The sequence below is a fragment of the Ovis canadensis genome, chromosome 5 (assembly GCF_042477335.2).
Source record: "Ovis canadensis isolate MfBH-ARS-UI-01 breed Bighorn chromosome 5, ARS-UI_OviCan_v2, whole genome shotgun sequence".
Classification (NCBI taxonomy): domain Eukaryota; kingdom Metazoa; phylum Chordata; class Mammalia; order Artiodactyla; family Bovidae; genus Ovis; species Ovis canadensis.
The window spans coordinates 21632784-21649055 of record NC_091249.1 but is presented as its reverse complement, the minus strand read 5'-3'; the positions used below and the strand labels follow the sequence as shown (position 1 = coordinate 21649055).

The 16272-nt window shown below is 44.6% G+C and overlaps 1 protein-coding gene across 1 annotated transcript; it reads right to left on the bottom strand.

Moving 5' to 3' along the window:
- Positions 1-6251: 6251 nt before the first annotated feature.
- On the bottom strand, positions 6252-7202 carry LOC138441656 (olfactory receptor 10H2-like). The gene has a single exon (XM_069592753.1). It carries the CDS (start codon positions 7200-7202, stop codon positions 6252-6254), a length of 951 nt encoding a protein of 316 aa, XP_069448854.1.
- Between the last annotated feature and the right edge of the window lie 9070 nt (positions 7203-16272).

Genomic DNA, 16272 nt, shown 5'->3' with positions numbered 1-16272 from the left:
AGAAAACCCACATGCAGCAACTAGAGAAAACCCACATGCAGCAACAAAGATACACCACAGACAAAAAAAAAAAAAAAGATTTTTTTAAGTTGGTTTATTGAAATAAAATTACTACTGAAAACTGAGTCTTTGACAAAAGAGGCAAAAATATACAATGGAGAAAAGACAATCTCTTTAACAAGTGGTGCTGGGAAAACTCGCCAACCACTTGTAAAAGAATGAAACTAGAACACTTTCTAACACCATACACAAAAATAAACTCAAAATGGATTAAAGATCTAAACGTAAGACCAGAAACTATAAAACTCCTAGAGGAAAACATAGGCAAAACACTCTCTGACATAGATTACAGCAGGATCCTCTATGACCCAGTTCCCAGAGTAATGGAAATAAAAGCAAAAATAAACAAATGGGACCTAATTAAACTTAAAAGCTTTTGCACAATGAGGAAACTATAAGCAAGGTGAAAAGACGCCTTCAGAATGGGAGAAAATAATAGCAAATGAAGCAACTGACAAAGACTTAATCTCAAAAATATACAAGCAACTCTTATGCCTCAATTCCAAAAAAAAAATGACCCAATCAAAAAATGGGCCAAAGAACTAAACAGACATTTCTCCAAAGAAGACATGCAGATGGCTAGCAAATACATGAAAAGATGCTCAACATCACTCATTATCAGAGAAATGCAAATCAAAACCACCATGAGGTATCATCTCATGCCGGTCAGAGTGGCTGCTATCCAAAAGTCTACAACCAATAAATGCTGGAGAGGGTGTGGAGAAAAGGGAACCCTCTTACACTGTTGGTGGGAATGCAAACTAGTACAGCCACTATGGAGAACAGTGTGGAGATTCCTTTAAAAACTGGAAATAGGACTGCCTTATGACCCAGCAATCCCACTGCTGGGCATACACACTGAGGAAACCACAATTGAAAGAGACACGTGTACCCCAGTGTTCATCGAAGCATTGTTTATAATAGCCAGGACATGGAAGCAACCTAGATGTCCATCAACAGACAAATGGATAAGAAAGCTGTGGTACATATACACAATGGAAAATTACCCAGCTATTAAAAAGAATACATTTGAATCAGTTCTAATGAGGTGGATGAAACTGGAGTCTATTATACATAGTGAAGTAAGTCAGAAAGAAAAACACCGATACAGTATACTAGGACAGGGAGGCCTGGCATGCTGCAATTCATGGGGTGGCAAAGAGGTGGACATGATTGAGCGACTAAACTTAACTGAACTGAACTGAACGCATATATATGGAATTTAGAAAGATGGTAACAATAACCCTATATGTGAGACGGCAAAAGAGACACAGATGTAAAGAACAGACTTTTGGACTCTGTGGGAGAGGGAGAGGGTGGGATGATTTGAGAGAATAGCATTGAAACATGTATATCACCATATGTGAAACAGATCACCAGTCCAGGTTCAATGCATGAAGCAGGGTGCCCAGGGCTGGTGCACTGGGATGACCCAGAGGAATGGGATAGGAAGGGAGGTGTGAGGGGGTTCAGGATGGAGAACACATGTACACCCATGGCTGATTCATGCCAGTGTATGCCAAAAACACTACAATATTGTAAAGTAATTAGCCTCCAATTTAAAAAAAAAAAAACTGTGTGGTAGGCTGGTATGTTGTTTGTGAACCTAACTCCTCTAGTGTCACCCTAAAATCATTTCAGCTCTTTTATGGGTCTCAGCTTACCCTCCAGCACTCTAAAACTGGGACAGTGTTCAAAGCACTGGTCACCCTATCCTTATCTGTGCATCCCCAGGCAAGCAATATTTTAAATTAATGAATGGGTTACCCTATGAGACTACTGCACAAATAAGGACTTTCCTCCAACACTCCCATAAATTCCTCAGTTAGTTCAGTTCAGTCACTCAGTTGTGTCTGACTCTTTCTGACCCCATGGACTGCAGCACGCCAGACTTCCCTGTCCATCACCAACTCCCAGAGCTTGCTCAAACTTATGTCCAATGAGTCGGTGATGTCATCCAACCATCTCATGCTCCATCGTCCCCTTCTCCTCCTGCCTTCAATCTTTCCCAGCATCAGAGTCAGTTCTTCACAGCAGGTGGCCAAAGTATCAGAGTTTCAGCTTCAGCATCAGTCCTTCCAATGAATATTCAGTGTTAATTTCCTTTAGATCCTTTGACTGGCTGGATCTCCTTGCAGTCCAAAGGACTCAAGAGTCTTCTCCAACACCACAGTTCAAAAACATCAGATCTTTGGTGCTCAGCTTTCTTTGTAATCCAACTCTCACATCCATACATAACTACTGGAAAAACCATAACTTTGACAATAAGAATCTTAATCTGCAAAGTAATGTGTTTACTTTTTAATATGCTGTCTAGGCTTCTCATAGCTTTTCCTCCAAGGAGCAAGCATCTTTTAATTTCATGGCTGCAGTCACCACCACCTGCAGTGACTTTTGAGCACAAAAAAATAAAGTCTGTCACTGTTTCCATTGTATATCCATCTATTTGCCACGAAGTGATGGGACTGGATGCCATAATCTTAGTTTTTTGAATGTTGAGTTTTAAGCCAACTTTTTCACTCTCCTCTTTCACTTTCATCAAGAGACTTCTAAGTTCCTCTTCACTTTCTGCCATAAGGGTGGTGTCATCTGCATATCTGAGGTTGTTGATATTTCTCCCGGCAATTTTGATTCCAGCTTGTGCTTCATCCAGCCCATCATTTCTCACGTGCATATAAGTTAAATAAGCAGGATGACAATATACAGCCTTGACGTTCTCCTTTCCCAATTTGGAACCAGTCTGTTGTTCCACATCCGGTTCTAACTGTTACTTCTTGACCTGCATATAGGTTTCTCAGGAGGCAGGTCAGGTGGTCTGGTATTCCCATCTCTTGAAGAATTTTTCACCGTTTGTTGTGATCCACATAGTCAAAAGCTTTGACACTGTCAATAAAGCAGAAATAAATGTTTTCTGGAACTCTCTTCCTTTTTTGATGATCCAACGAATGTTGACAATTTGATCTCAGGTTCCTCTGCCTTTTCTAAAACCAGCTTGAACATCTGGATGTTCATGGTTCATGTACTGCTGAAGCCTGGCTTAGAGAATTTTGAGCATTCCTTTACTAGTGTGTGAGATGAGTGCAATTGTGCAAAGTTTGAAGTTTATTTGGCATTGCCTTTCTTTGGGATTGGAATGAAAACTGACCTTTTCCAGTCCTGTGGCCACTGCTGAGTTTTCCAAATTTGCTGACATATGGAGGGCAGCACTTTCACAGCATCATCTTTCGGGATTTGAAATAGCTCAACTGGAATTCCATCACTTCCACTGGCTTTGTTCATAGTGATTCTTCCTAAAGCACACTTGACCCCTCATTCCAGGATGTCTGGCTCTAGGTGAGTGATCATACCATCGTGGTTATCTGTCATGAAGATCTTTTTGTAGTTCTTCTGTGTATTCTTGCCACCTCTTCATGATATTTTCTGCTTCTGTTAAGTCCATACCATTTTTGTCCTTTATTGAGCCCATCTTTGCATGAAATGTTCCCTTGGTATCTCTAATTTTCTTAAAGTGATCTCTAGTCTCTCCCATTCTATTGTTTTCCTGTATTTCTTTGCATTGATCACTGAGGAAGGGTTTCTTTTCTCTCCTTGCTATTCTTTGGAACTCTGCATTCAAATGTGTATATCTTTCCTTTTCTCCTTTTTCAGTTAGTTGGGAAAGCCACAAGCAACTGGTAGAAGCTATGTCCCTTATCTTTAGATCTGAAGGCTCTCATATGATATCTTCACTTTTATTCTGACAAGCTGTTAATGTAACCAATTCAAGGAAAGATGCCAGATCAGCCCTTACCTAATCACCCAGTCAGAAACTTCCCAGTGTCTTTCAACTCTGGAATCCAGATACCTCTTCTTGGGTTTAAGTTCAAGGAAATCTATTTCTTGCAGTGAGAATAAATCTCAGGATAATCATCCAAGACAAGAGATTTGAGGCCCAGAAGAAACCCTCCAGTCTGGACTTGCCAAGAAGATGGACAGACACAAGAAGCCCTTGCTGGTACCAAGGTTCTGGATACTCATAGGGTTCAGGCAAAGGAGAGAAGTCTGTTCCGTGTCCCTTCATGCTCTCCAAAAGTGCTTAAAAAAAAAAAAGAGAGAGTTGTGAGTTTAGTTTCATTCAAGATCTTACTGAGGATTTTAGCCCAGAAGACAGGCTTTCAGTAACTCTGAGGGGACTGCTCTTAAGATATAGGGGAAAGAGCCAGTATGTGTGTGTGCGTGTGTGTGTGTGTGTGTGTGTATACATATATATGTATATATATGATTTTTGCCAGGGACTATGTGGAGTCAAGCATACATCTTGGTAAAAGTTTACTGCTAGTCACAAGGAAAAAAATCTCTGTTAATGGTTTTAGTGTATATTCTATGTATGGGATGATTCAAAAATGTAGGTTCATTAAAATTCCTTGTAGGGTGTACTACTGAAACTGCACTCCTTCTCAGGTGGGACTCACACTCAGCCAAAACTCATACTGGAGCTTGCACCCATGGGCTGAGACTCAAACCCAGCCACACCTCAGATAGGAACTTGAACCCACAAGCTAGAGCTTAGGAGCACACTTGAACCCACTACCTTTTAATTGACACTGCTCATCTGGTGCCAGGACCTACTGAAGCTTGGGTTCTTTTGTCTCATCACAGAAAGAATTCAGAGGGAGACAAGGCAATGGACAAAGAATGAGTATATTAGCATAGGATGCTTGCAAGAGACACAAGCAGTCAGGCAAGGGAGTGCAGCCCTGAGAACAATGAGGGCTACATTTTTATAATCAAAGGAAGAGAGGGGAGGGGGAGACCACCTTCTTTTTCATTTTGAGATAGATGTCAAGGGTTAAATCCTTAATTCTTCCTTTGACCATATATATGGTCTAACCAGGACTGTTATGGCACTATTTAAATCATATATATATATTAGCAGAAGTGTGGTAACATATGCTATGATGCCCCCCTTTTGCCTAATTTCTTGCCCCTTTCACCTATATTCCTGTCTTGGCTACATGCAAAAATGCTACTCTTCAAGGTCCATTAATTCCTTGACTTTATGTAACAAGATATAGACAGTATATCTATTGTCTTGTGCTTTAACTACATATGTGGACTGTGGCTTGGTTACTGGATTCTTTCATTGAGTGGTCATTAACTTACAGTCTCCTAAACTCCCTTAAAGTTCCCTCTCTGTATTTAATCCCCTAGTGGGACTTTCAAACTATTTACTTGTCCTACTGTATCTCTTATCACTATCCAACCATAGTTCCCTGACCAGGGACTGAACCCAAGCCCTGGTAGTGAAAATGCTGAGTCCTAACCAATGGATTGCTAGGGATTTCCCAGAGGTACATATTTTGATTGAGATTTGATTTGTGGAACTTCTTTGCAACCCTTTGGACTGTAGCCCACCAGGCTCCTCTGTCCATGGGTTTCTCAAAGAAAGAACACTGGAGAGGGTTGCCTTGCAATTCTCCAGGGGATCTTCCTGACCCAGGGATCAAACCCATGTCTCCTGCATTGGCAGGCATATTCTTTACCACCAACACTGCCTGGGAAGACCATCCATATTTATCCATACTTATACTATTTGGCAATAAAGAGTACTGAAGTTCTGGTACATTCTACAACATAGAAGAACCTTGAACTATGTGCTAAGTTAAAGGATCTACTCAAAGAGACCACATTGTGTATGATTCCATTTATATGAAATATCCAGAATAGGCAAATAGACAAATCAGATAAGCCATTTCCTAAGTCTGGGAGGTAAGGGCATTGAGAAGAAGTAGGAAGTGACTGATAATAAAGGAAGGGACACGGGTTTCTTCTCAGAGTGACAAAACTTTTTAAATGATTAAGGTGACAACTGTATAACTCTGTAAATATACTAAAGACCAACTGAACTGTGTACTTTCAATATGTGAATTATATCTCAATAAAACTGTTTGATTAAAATACAAAATTATCAGACACACAGACCAAGGCAGGGGGAGGAAAAAGTTAATATTTATTGAGCACCTACTCAGTAGGTGATAGGTGCTGTCACACACACACACACACACACACGCACACACACACACACACACACACACACACACACACACCCCAATCTTAACAACAGCCATGCAGGGTAGTCGTTATTAACCCCATTTACAGATGAGGGCATGCTCATCTTTCTACCATATCCTGACCACCTCCACACCGGCCACTCAGATGCTGGAAAGATAGAGTTTGCTGAGGAAGGTCTTCTTCATAGCGTTCTTCAGCTCCTTATTCCTGAGGCTGAATATGATGGGGCTCAGGAAAGGTGTGAGGATCGTGTAGGTGATGGCTATCAAGATGTTGCCTTGCTGAGCGTGGAGACCTGTGAGCTTGACATAGATGACAGAGGCGAAGCTGTAGTGCACCACGACCACAGTCAGATGAGACGCACACGTGGAGAAGGCTTTGTGCCGGCCCTCGGCTGAAGGGATCCTCAAGATGGCGGCCACGATGAAGGCGTAAGAGAGCAGGATGAGGAGAAAGCAACCCAGCAAGACCATGCTACAGACTAGGCCCACCCCCAGGGCCACTCCCGGTACATTATTCCCACAGGCCAACTTCATTAGAGGAGGCACATGGCAGAAAAAATGGTGAACCTCATTGAGATCACAGAAGGGGAGGTGGAAAACGGCAGATGTCACCAGCAACCCAATAAATAAGCCTCCAGCCCAGGACCAGGCCACCAGGCAGGTGCAGCCTCGGGGGCTCATGAGCATGTTGTAGCGCAGGGGGTGGCAGATGGCCACGTAGCGGTCGTAGCCCATGACGGTGAGCAGGAAGGAGTGGGTGAAGCCCAACATGAAGGAGAAGAACATCTGGCTGGCACAGGCCCTGAAGGAGATAGAGCGGTCGGTGGAGAGCAGGTCGGCCAGCATGCGTGGGATGATGGCAAAGGTGTAGAGGACCTCGGAGGTGGAGAGGGCGCACAGGAAAAGGTACATGGGGGTGTGGAGGCTGCGCTCGCTCCAGACGGTGGCCATGATGAGCAGGTTCCCCAGCAGCGTGAACAGGTACATCAACAGGAACAGAAGGAAGAAGACGGGCAGGAGATGCTGAGGGAAGGTGGAGAAGCCGATGAGGATGAATTCAGACACGGAGGTGTAGTTTAGCCCCAACATGGCAGTATATCTGCTTGAGGAGAAAGTGAACAAGACCCAGTGGGAAGGAATTTACAGTCTCTAAGGAGCCCTACCTGGGAGGACTTCCTGGAGAGGCTCCTTCCCCTCTCCAAGCCATGGTTAATCCATCTGCAAAATGGTGTTCGTAATAATGGTGTTCATAATAATGATCATGCATCTTAAGTGCCCTAACATGTATACTGCCACATAGCGAGAACTTAATTTAAAAACTATTGATAATAGCAATAAGACTACTATTATTACTGTAGTTAACTCCATGCAGGACCACCACCGCCCGCCTCCCCTCCCCTCCACCCACACGCTTTTCTGTCTTTGAGCATGCTGGTTGCTCTGTGCTTATCCCCATCTTCATAAGACCAACCCCTTCCTAAATTTGAAGGTCAGGCTACCCCCTAATTTCAACTTTCAGCTAGAAGCCAACTCTCCCCTACCACATGGAAAGGACTTAAGGCTCAGTTTCTCTCTCACCAACCCTGCTTACCAGCTCACCTGGAAAAGGAGTAATATTTCTTTTTCCATAGAGCTTCTGTGGTGCTTAAATGAGGTAATAGACCTTAAAGCTCTTAGCTACTACCACTGTGTGGTCTAACTTGCATGAGTCCCTCACAGGATGTGGTCCTGACTGACATCACAATAGAGTCCTGTTCTCTGATCCCCACTGGGTTCTCTTTCTCTGGTCAGTTCCCAGTGCTATGCTCTGAAGCTCCTTGCCTCTCTTCAACTTCTATGCCACTCTCCTATCAATAACCTTATGCTTCACAGAGAAGCCAAGACTTGGCTTCTCTCATCTCCCTCCTTGAGTGGCAATAGTCATACCTGTCCCAGATCCCTGTGAGGTCAACTCTCCTTCCAACCTGCTCCATCAGCTGTACTTCTCTCTCTCCCTCTGGTTCTCTCTCTCCCTCTGGTTCTCTCTCTCTCTCTGCCACAAACAAGCTTGATGCAAAATAAAATACTTTTAAAAACTGGAAAGTGCATTAGTGAATGAGTAAATGAACAAAAATGAGCTATATCACTACAATGGAATACCATTTAGCCATACAAATGAATAAAGAACTGATATACACTACTACATGGGTGACCCTTAAAGAATTTATGCTGAGTGACTATTTACAATAGCTAGGACATGGAAGCAACCTAGATGTCAATCGACAGATGAATGGATAAAGAAGTTGTGGTACATATATACAATGGAATATTACTCGGCCATAAAAAGGAACACATGTGAGTCAGTTCTAATGAGGTGGTTGAACCTAGAGCCTATTACACAAAGTGAAGTAAGTCAGAAAGAGAAAGATAAATATCATATATTAATACACATATATGGAATCTAGAAAGATCATACTGATGATTCTACTTTTATAAGGCAGCAGAGGAGATGCAGACATAAAGAACATATTTTAGACACCGTGTGATTTGAGAGAATAGCATTGAAACATGTACATTACTATATGAAAAATAAATAGCCAGTGGTAACTTGCTGTGTGAGGCAGGAAATGCAAATCTGGTGCTCTGTGATAACCTAGAGGGGTGGAGTGGGGAGGAGGTACAAGGAAGGTTTAAGAGAGCAGGGACATATATCTACCTAAGACTGATTCATGTTGATGTATGGCAGAAACCATCACAATATTGTAAGTAATCATCCTCCAATTAACAATTAAAATTTTGAAAAGAATTTATGCTGAGTGAAAGAGGCCTGTCACAGAAGGCCACACATCATTGCATGATTCCACTTATTTGGAATATCAAGAATAGTAAACACATCAAGATAGAAAACAGGTTAATAGTTGCCAGGGAATGAGGACAGGTTTAATGGTGGGTGATTGTTAATGGGTTCAAAATTTCCTTTCGGGGTGGTGAAATGTCTTGGACCTAAATGGAGGTGATCAGTTCAGTCCAGTTCAGTCACTCAGTCATGTTCGACTCTTTGTGACCCCATGAACCACAGCACGCCAGGCCTCCCTGTCCATCACCAACTCCCAGAGTTCACCCAAACTCATGTCTGTTGAGTTGGTGATGCCAACCAACCATCTCATCCTCTGTCATCCCATTCTCCTCCTGCGTCCAATCTTTCCCAGCATCAGGGTCCTTTCAAATGAGTCAGCTTTTCTCATCAGGTGTCAAAAGTATTAAAGTTTCAGCTTCAACAACAGTCCTTCCAATGAACACTTGGGACTGATCTCTTAGGATGGACTGGTTGGATCTCTTTGCAGTCCAAGAGTCTTCTCTTGGACTCTCAAGAGTCTTCTCTTGGACCCTCAAGAGTCTTCTCCAACACCACAGTTCAGAAGCATCAGTTCTTCTGTGCTCAGTTTTCTTTATAGTCCAACTCTCACATCCATACATGACCACTGGAAAAACCATAGCCTTGACTAGATGGACCTTTGTTGGCAAAGTAATGTCTCTGCTTTTGAATACGCTGTCTAGGTTGGTCATAACTTTCCTTCCAAGGAGTAAGCGTCTTTTAATTTCATGGCTGCAATCACCATCTGCAGTGAATTTGGAGCCCAAAAAAATAAAGTCTGACACTGTTTCCACTGTTTCCCCATCTATTACCCATGAAGTGATGGGACCAGATGCTATAATCTTAGCTTTCTGAATGTTGAGCTTTAAGCCAACTTTTTCACTCTCCTCTTTCACTTTCATCAAGAGGCTCTTTAGTTCTTCTTCACATTCTGCCATAAGGGTGGTGTCATCTGCATATTATATTGATATTTCTCCTGGCAATCTTGATTCCAGCTTTGTGTTTCAATAAGTCCAGCATTTCTCGTGATGTACTCTGCATAGAAGTTAAATAAGCAGGGTGACAATATACAGCCTTGACCTACTCCTTTTCCTATTTGGAACCAGTCATTGTTCCATGTCCAGTTCTAACTGTTGCTTCCTGACCTGCATACAGGTTTCTCAAGAGGCAGGTCAGGTGGTCTGGTATTCCCATCTCTCTCAGAATTTTCCACAGTTTATTGTGATCCACACAGTCAAAGGCTTTGGCATAGTCAATAAAGCAGAAATAGATGTTTTTCTGGAAGTCTCTTGCTTTTCCCATGATCCAGCAGATGTTGGCAATTTGCTCTCTGGTTCCTCTACCTTTTCTAAAACCAGCTTGAACATCAGGAAGTTCACATTTCATGTATTGCTGAAGCCTGGCTGGGAGAATTTTGAGCATTCTTTTACTAGCATGTGAGATGAGTACAATTGTGTGGTAGTTTGAGCATTCTTTGGCATTGCCTTTCTTTGGAATTGGAATGAAAACTGACCTTTTCCAGTCCTGTGGCCACTGCTGAGTTTTCCAACTTTGCTGCCATATTGAGTGCAGCACTTTCACAGTATCAGGATTTGAAATAGCTCCACTGGAATTCCATCACCTCCACCAGCTTTGTTTGTAGTGATGCTTCCTAAGGCCCACTTGACTTCACATTCCAGGATGGAGGTGATGGTCTCACAATATTGTCAATTTCTTAAATGCCACTGAGTTGTGCCATTTAAAATGGCAAAACTGTGGGAAAAAAATTGTAAAGTCTGTGCACCATTGGTGGCATTGTAAAAGAGTACAACAACTGTGAGAAATGGTATGGATATTCCTCAAAAAATTAAAATTAGAACTACTTTACGAACCAATAACCCCACTTCTGTATATGTATGCAAAAGAATTGAAAGCAGGATCTCAAAAAGATATTTGCACACACCTGTTCATAGTAGCACTAGTCACAATAGCCATGAGGTGGAAGCACCCCAAATGTTCGTCCTTGGATGAATGGTAAGCAAAACGTGGTCTATCCCTCCAATGAAATATTATTCAGCTTTAAAAGGAAGAAAATGTTGTGACATGCTACAACATGAATGAGCCTCAGCGATATTATGTTAAGTGGAATCAGCCAATTCTCCCCCAAAGAAATCCTGTATGATTCCACAGTATGAGATCTCTAAAGTAGTCAAATTCAGAGAAATACAATGTAGACTTGCAGTTTCCAAGGGCTGAGGGGAGAGGAAATGGGGAGTTTTTGTTTAAAAGGTTTAGAATTTCAGTTTTGCCAGATGAAAAAAACATCTGGAATTCTGCCACACCACAATATGAATAGATTTAACCCTAACAAACTGCATACTTAAATATAGTTGTTTTCTTTTTTGCAGAAAAAAAAAATTTGTAGTACTGATACCTGCTATAACTTGGATGAAACTTGTAAACATACTATGTGGAAAAAGCCAAGCTCAACTATTGTCTGATTCAATAGTTGAGAAATGAGATGAAATATGTGAGCAGTAAACCCTTAGGAACAAAATTCAGATTAAAGGTTGCCAGGGGTCAGGAGCAGGGCGGATGGGGCATGACAGCTAAAGAGAAGAGAACAAGGTTTCCTTTGCAGTAATGACAATATTTTATAACTAGACACAAATGATGGCTGCACATTGTGAATGTACTATATGTCACTGAAATGTACACTTTAAAACGGTTAATTGTTGGTATGTGAATTTCACCTCCATTTTTGTATAAAGCAAAACGATCCTCCTTCAGCCCACTTGCACCTATGCACTACCTCCTCACAGCCCAGCTGGTCCCCAGAAAGGGAGAGAGAGAGCCTCAGAGTGTCCTGAGGCCAGCCCCGAGCCAAGAGAGAGAATGCACCTTCTCTGGTTCAGCACCCCTCCTCTTGCTCTGGGCAGCCTGTGAGCCTCCACCTAGGAGTGTATGAGACAGAAGGTGAGGCCCCTTAGGACAGCTCTCCTGAGACGTGGGCAGCTTCCTGTCCCTACAGAGCTGGGCCTGGTGCCCCTGTGTCTCACGCACACTACACGCAGGTGTCCCCACACCTCCACATGCCTGTCTTCCACCACTCGTGCCTCCTCCCAACACACAGTACCTTAGGCTCCTTCTTCTGCAAGCAGATATGACTGCACCTAGGTCATGCAAATATCTGTGCACTTGTAGAGTTGCAGAGACCGCGCCCTCGAGGATGGACCTGCCCCCGCAGAGTCATAGTCTGCACACCCGGCAGTGCACTCGGACTCAGTCTCACAGCCTGATGCTGCTAAGAAGATGACTAATGCCTGTGTTACCGACAGGCACCTTGCACTCTGACATCTGCGCGCCAGCCACAGTGTGCACAAATGTACATGGGTACGGGCGTCCCTGGTGGCTCAGATGGTAAAGAATCTGCCTGCAATGCAGGAGATCCGGGGTCAGTCCCCGAGTTGGGAAGACCCCCAGAGAAGGAAATGGCAATCCACTCCAGTATTCTTGTCTGGCGAATCCCATGGACAGAGGAGCCTGGCTGGCTACACTCTATGGTGTTGCAAAGAGTCAGACAAACTGAGTGAATAACACTTTCCCTTTTTTTCATGAGTGCTCAGTGGAGGACTCAGGAGTAAGGAGCCTTTGCTCAGGTACCTCTTGCCCTGAAATTTGTTCAGCTGGATTCCTGATACTAAGATCCACAGGGAACACTCCTATTACTTACCTCCTGTCCAGGGCGTACATCACCTCATCCAGGAAGGCGTCCAGGTGTGCACACTCCACTCTGTGGGCAGCCACCAGACGATCTGAAGAGGTAGCAGGGGAGGCCCTGGGCCCCCTCACTCACACAGGGAGCTCAGAAGGGAGTGGGTGGGGCAGAAGGCTGCTCCCTCACTTTATCCCTTTCTTCTCCAGAGATGCGTTCTGAAGGCATCCTTGGGGAGCCTGGTGCAGGATGCAGGAGTGGCTCCCTCAGGGCCCAGAGTCATGTGGGAGCCTTGGGGGCACTTCTGGGCACACCAGGCTCCTCTGGGATCAACCCACAGAAGTACAATCAGTCTGCAGCCTTCCCTGACAGAGCTCTGTGCTCTGCTGGTGTTGCAGAAACCAGTAATCAAGAAACCAAGCACCACACTCGGAAAGTTGGAGAACTCAGGTTTATTAACCTGACGGGCCCAGAGGAGTTAACACCCCAAGCTCTGAGCCCCAAACAAAAGGGTTACAGAGTTTTTATAGACAGACTAGAGTGGGCAACACTAGCTGCTAATAGGCTGGTTTAAACTAAAGGGTTTCACTCACATGGAAACAGCAGTCAAGATGGGGAGGGGCATACCTGACCTTTACACGAACAGGCATGATTAAGCAGGCTTGCAGGGCCTGGGCAATTTCAAAGAGCAGGACAAGGGTGAGTGAGATAAGCTCCAGTTCCTAGTACTGTAAGGCCCCACTTTCTGAGACTACTTTGCGAGGAGCAAGCTGAGTTACAGAGGCAGAACGAACAAGAGGTTATGTACAATTTTAACTTTTCCTCTTCCCTGGGAGCTGGGCTATTCTGTGGTACCAAAAGGGGATGATTAGGTTGGGAGATAGATGTGACAAGACTGCCCCAACTAGACCTGGAAGGAATAGAAAAGAAGTAGGGGCCTCTCCGCTAATCTCTCAACCCAAGGGCTCCTTCCCTTCTTGGGAGGCTCCAGTGCGGACCTTACAGCTCAAAGGGCCAAGACCATCCACACCCCATATAAGGCACCCCTGGGCCATCCCAGATGACAGCACAAGCCTCCCAGACCATACTTGCAAGGACTTTGGTGGGGAAATTCTGGCTCCCAGCTACAAGGAGTGTGCTAGCAGAGAGACTAATGTCTGACCTCTGTGGGAAGGAGAGGGGCTAGGTCAGGAATGGAATCTCTAAAGCAGGAACCTGCTCTGGACCCAGGCCCTTGAAACTTAAAGACTGGGGAATGAAGGAACAGACAGTGTTAGGCCCTGACAACCACAAACAACCAGGCTTACAGGTTGTTGGGCTAAAATGCAGCTCAGGGTCTGCTCTCTTGCCATTTTCCACATTCTCATCTCCAAGACCGCAGCCTGGTTGGTGAAAGCACATAGAACCTGGAGGACACCATCAACCCTTGTATTAGTGTCCTAGGGCTGATAAAATGAATGATCACAAACTGGGTAGCTTAAACATGTGCACACACGTGCTCAATCATATCTGACTCTTTGTGACCCCACAGACTGTAGCCCACCAGGCTCCTCTGTCCATGGGGTTCTCCAGGCAACAATACTGGAGTAGGTTGCCATTTCCTACTCCAGGAGGGCTTCCTGACCCTGGGGTCAAACCCGAGTCTTCTGTGTCTCCTGCGTTGGCAGATGGATTCTTTACCACTGAGCCACCTGGGAAGCCCCAGAAATTTATTCTTTTCCAGTTCTGGAGGCCAGAAGTCCAAAATCGAGGTTCTGGCAGAGATGCTTCTTCTGGAAGCTCTGAAGGAGAATCTGTTCCATGCCTCCCTCCTGGTGGCCACTGGCAACACTCAACTGCATCAATGCAATCCCTGCCTATGTCTTCACCTGGACTTCTCCTTGTGTCTCTGTAGGTCTCCTCTTTTATAAGGACAAAAGTCATTAGGGTCCACACAAAACTGAGGATGATTTCATCTTGAGATCCTTAAATAGTTACATCTTCAGAGGTATTTCCAAGTGAGGTCACATTCCAAGTGCCAAGTGGGCATGAGTTTCTAAGTCACTCAATCCTAAAGAAAATCAACCCTGTATATTCACTGGAAAGACAGATGCTGAGGCTGAAGCTCCAATACTTTGGCCACCTGATGTGAAGAGCTGACTCATTGGAAAAGACCCTGATGTTGGGAAAGCGTGAAGGCAGGAGGAAAAGGGGGTGACAAGGGATGAGAGGGTTGGATGACATCACTGACACAATGGACATGAGTTTGAGCAAACTCCGGGAGATGGGGAAGGACAGGGAGGCCTGGCGTGCTGCCGTCCATGGGGTCACAAAGAGTCAGACGCAATCTAATGACTGAACAGCAGCATTTTAACCCACAATAGTACCCTTCATGGTATAGTTCTCTGTTTCAGGCCTCATCCCTGCATTCACTTCCTAAACAACAGTAGAGGAATCCTGCCAAACTAACCAGATAACATCCTTCCTCTGCTTAGATCCAGCCATGGCTCCCTGGTGCCCAGATGTTTCTCTGCATTCTACAGGGTTCTGTGCAGTCTGGTCCTTGTTAGCTCCCCCAGTTCCCAATCTCAACTCCCTCCCCCTCATTCAATGTAGCAGTCTCACTTTGTATCTCTAGTCTAAAATGAAATTCGGTTTCTTGAATTTGCCAGATTCTCTCTCACCCCAGGGACCCGGGCATAGCTCACCCTTCATTCCTCCCTGCCTCAATCAACTGGTCTCAGATTACATGTCACCTCTTACAGGAAGCCTTCTGTGATAGCCCCAAAGCTGGCCAGATAAGATGCCTTTCTGTCACCTAGCTTCCCCTGGAGTCCCCTATCATAAGGTGGTGTTGTTGCCTGATTATGGGTCAGAGTCTCCCATGAGGGTGGGAATTCCTGAGGGCAGGGCTTGCGTCTCACTGGTTTCATGTTGTTTTGCCAAAACTCAGAAGCTTTCTGCACATAGTAAATATTCAATAAATATGCATTTAAGCAAAAAATGAGTGAAGGACTGCATGGTGCCTTGGGACTTTATCATGTAGGCAGGGGGGTGAGGAAGTGCCATTTAAACTGAACTTTGAAGGATGAACAAGAGTCCTTGGGGACATGGTGTCAGGGAGGGAATCCCAGGCTCAGGAACCATCCTGAGCAAAACCATGGAGAGATGCTCAGAACTGGGTTAGAGGAGGCAGAGAGATCTGGCTGGAGCCAAATTGTGAAGGGGCTTGACAGCAACTGAGAACACCCTTCCAGCCCCCAGGGAGAGAGTAGGCTAGAAGGAGAGGTCAGGAGAGGACCTGGGCAGCTAGATGGCACAGGCAGATGCCAGTCTGAACTGGAGTTTCAGCCAATATTTTTCACTAAGCTGTACCCTCCAGGACAGCAAGAAGACCCAGGATTTGGGGGAATTTCCCTGACACTGCACGTATCACTAAAGGACAGCAGAGGGACAGATGTTCAGCTAAGAAACGGAGCCAGGACTTGGGGAAAAGATCCTTTCTTATTGCATCTGTGTGACCAGAGATAAGGAAATGGGACTAGAGTCACAGAATGGGGTCAATACTAAGCCTGGAGATGGAAGGCGGGAAATCAAGGTCACAGTGAAGCTGCATCTTGCAATCTTGCCTG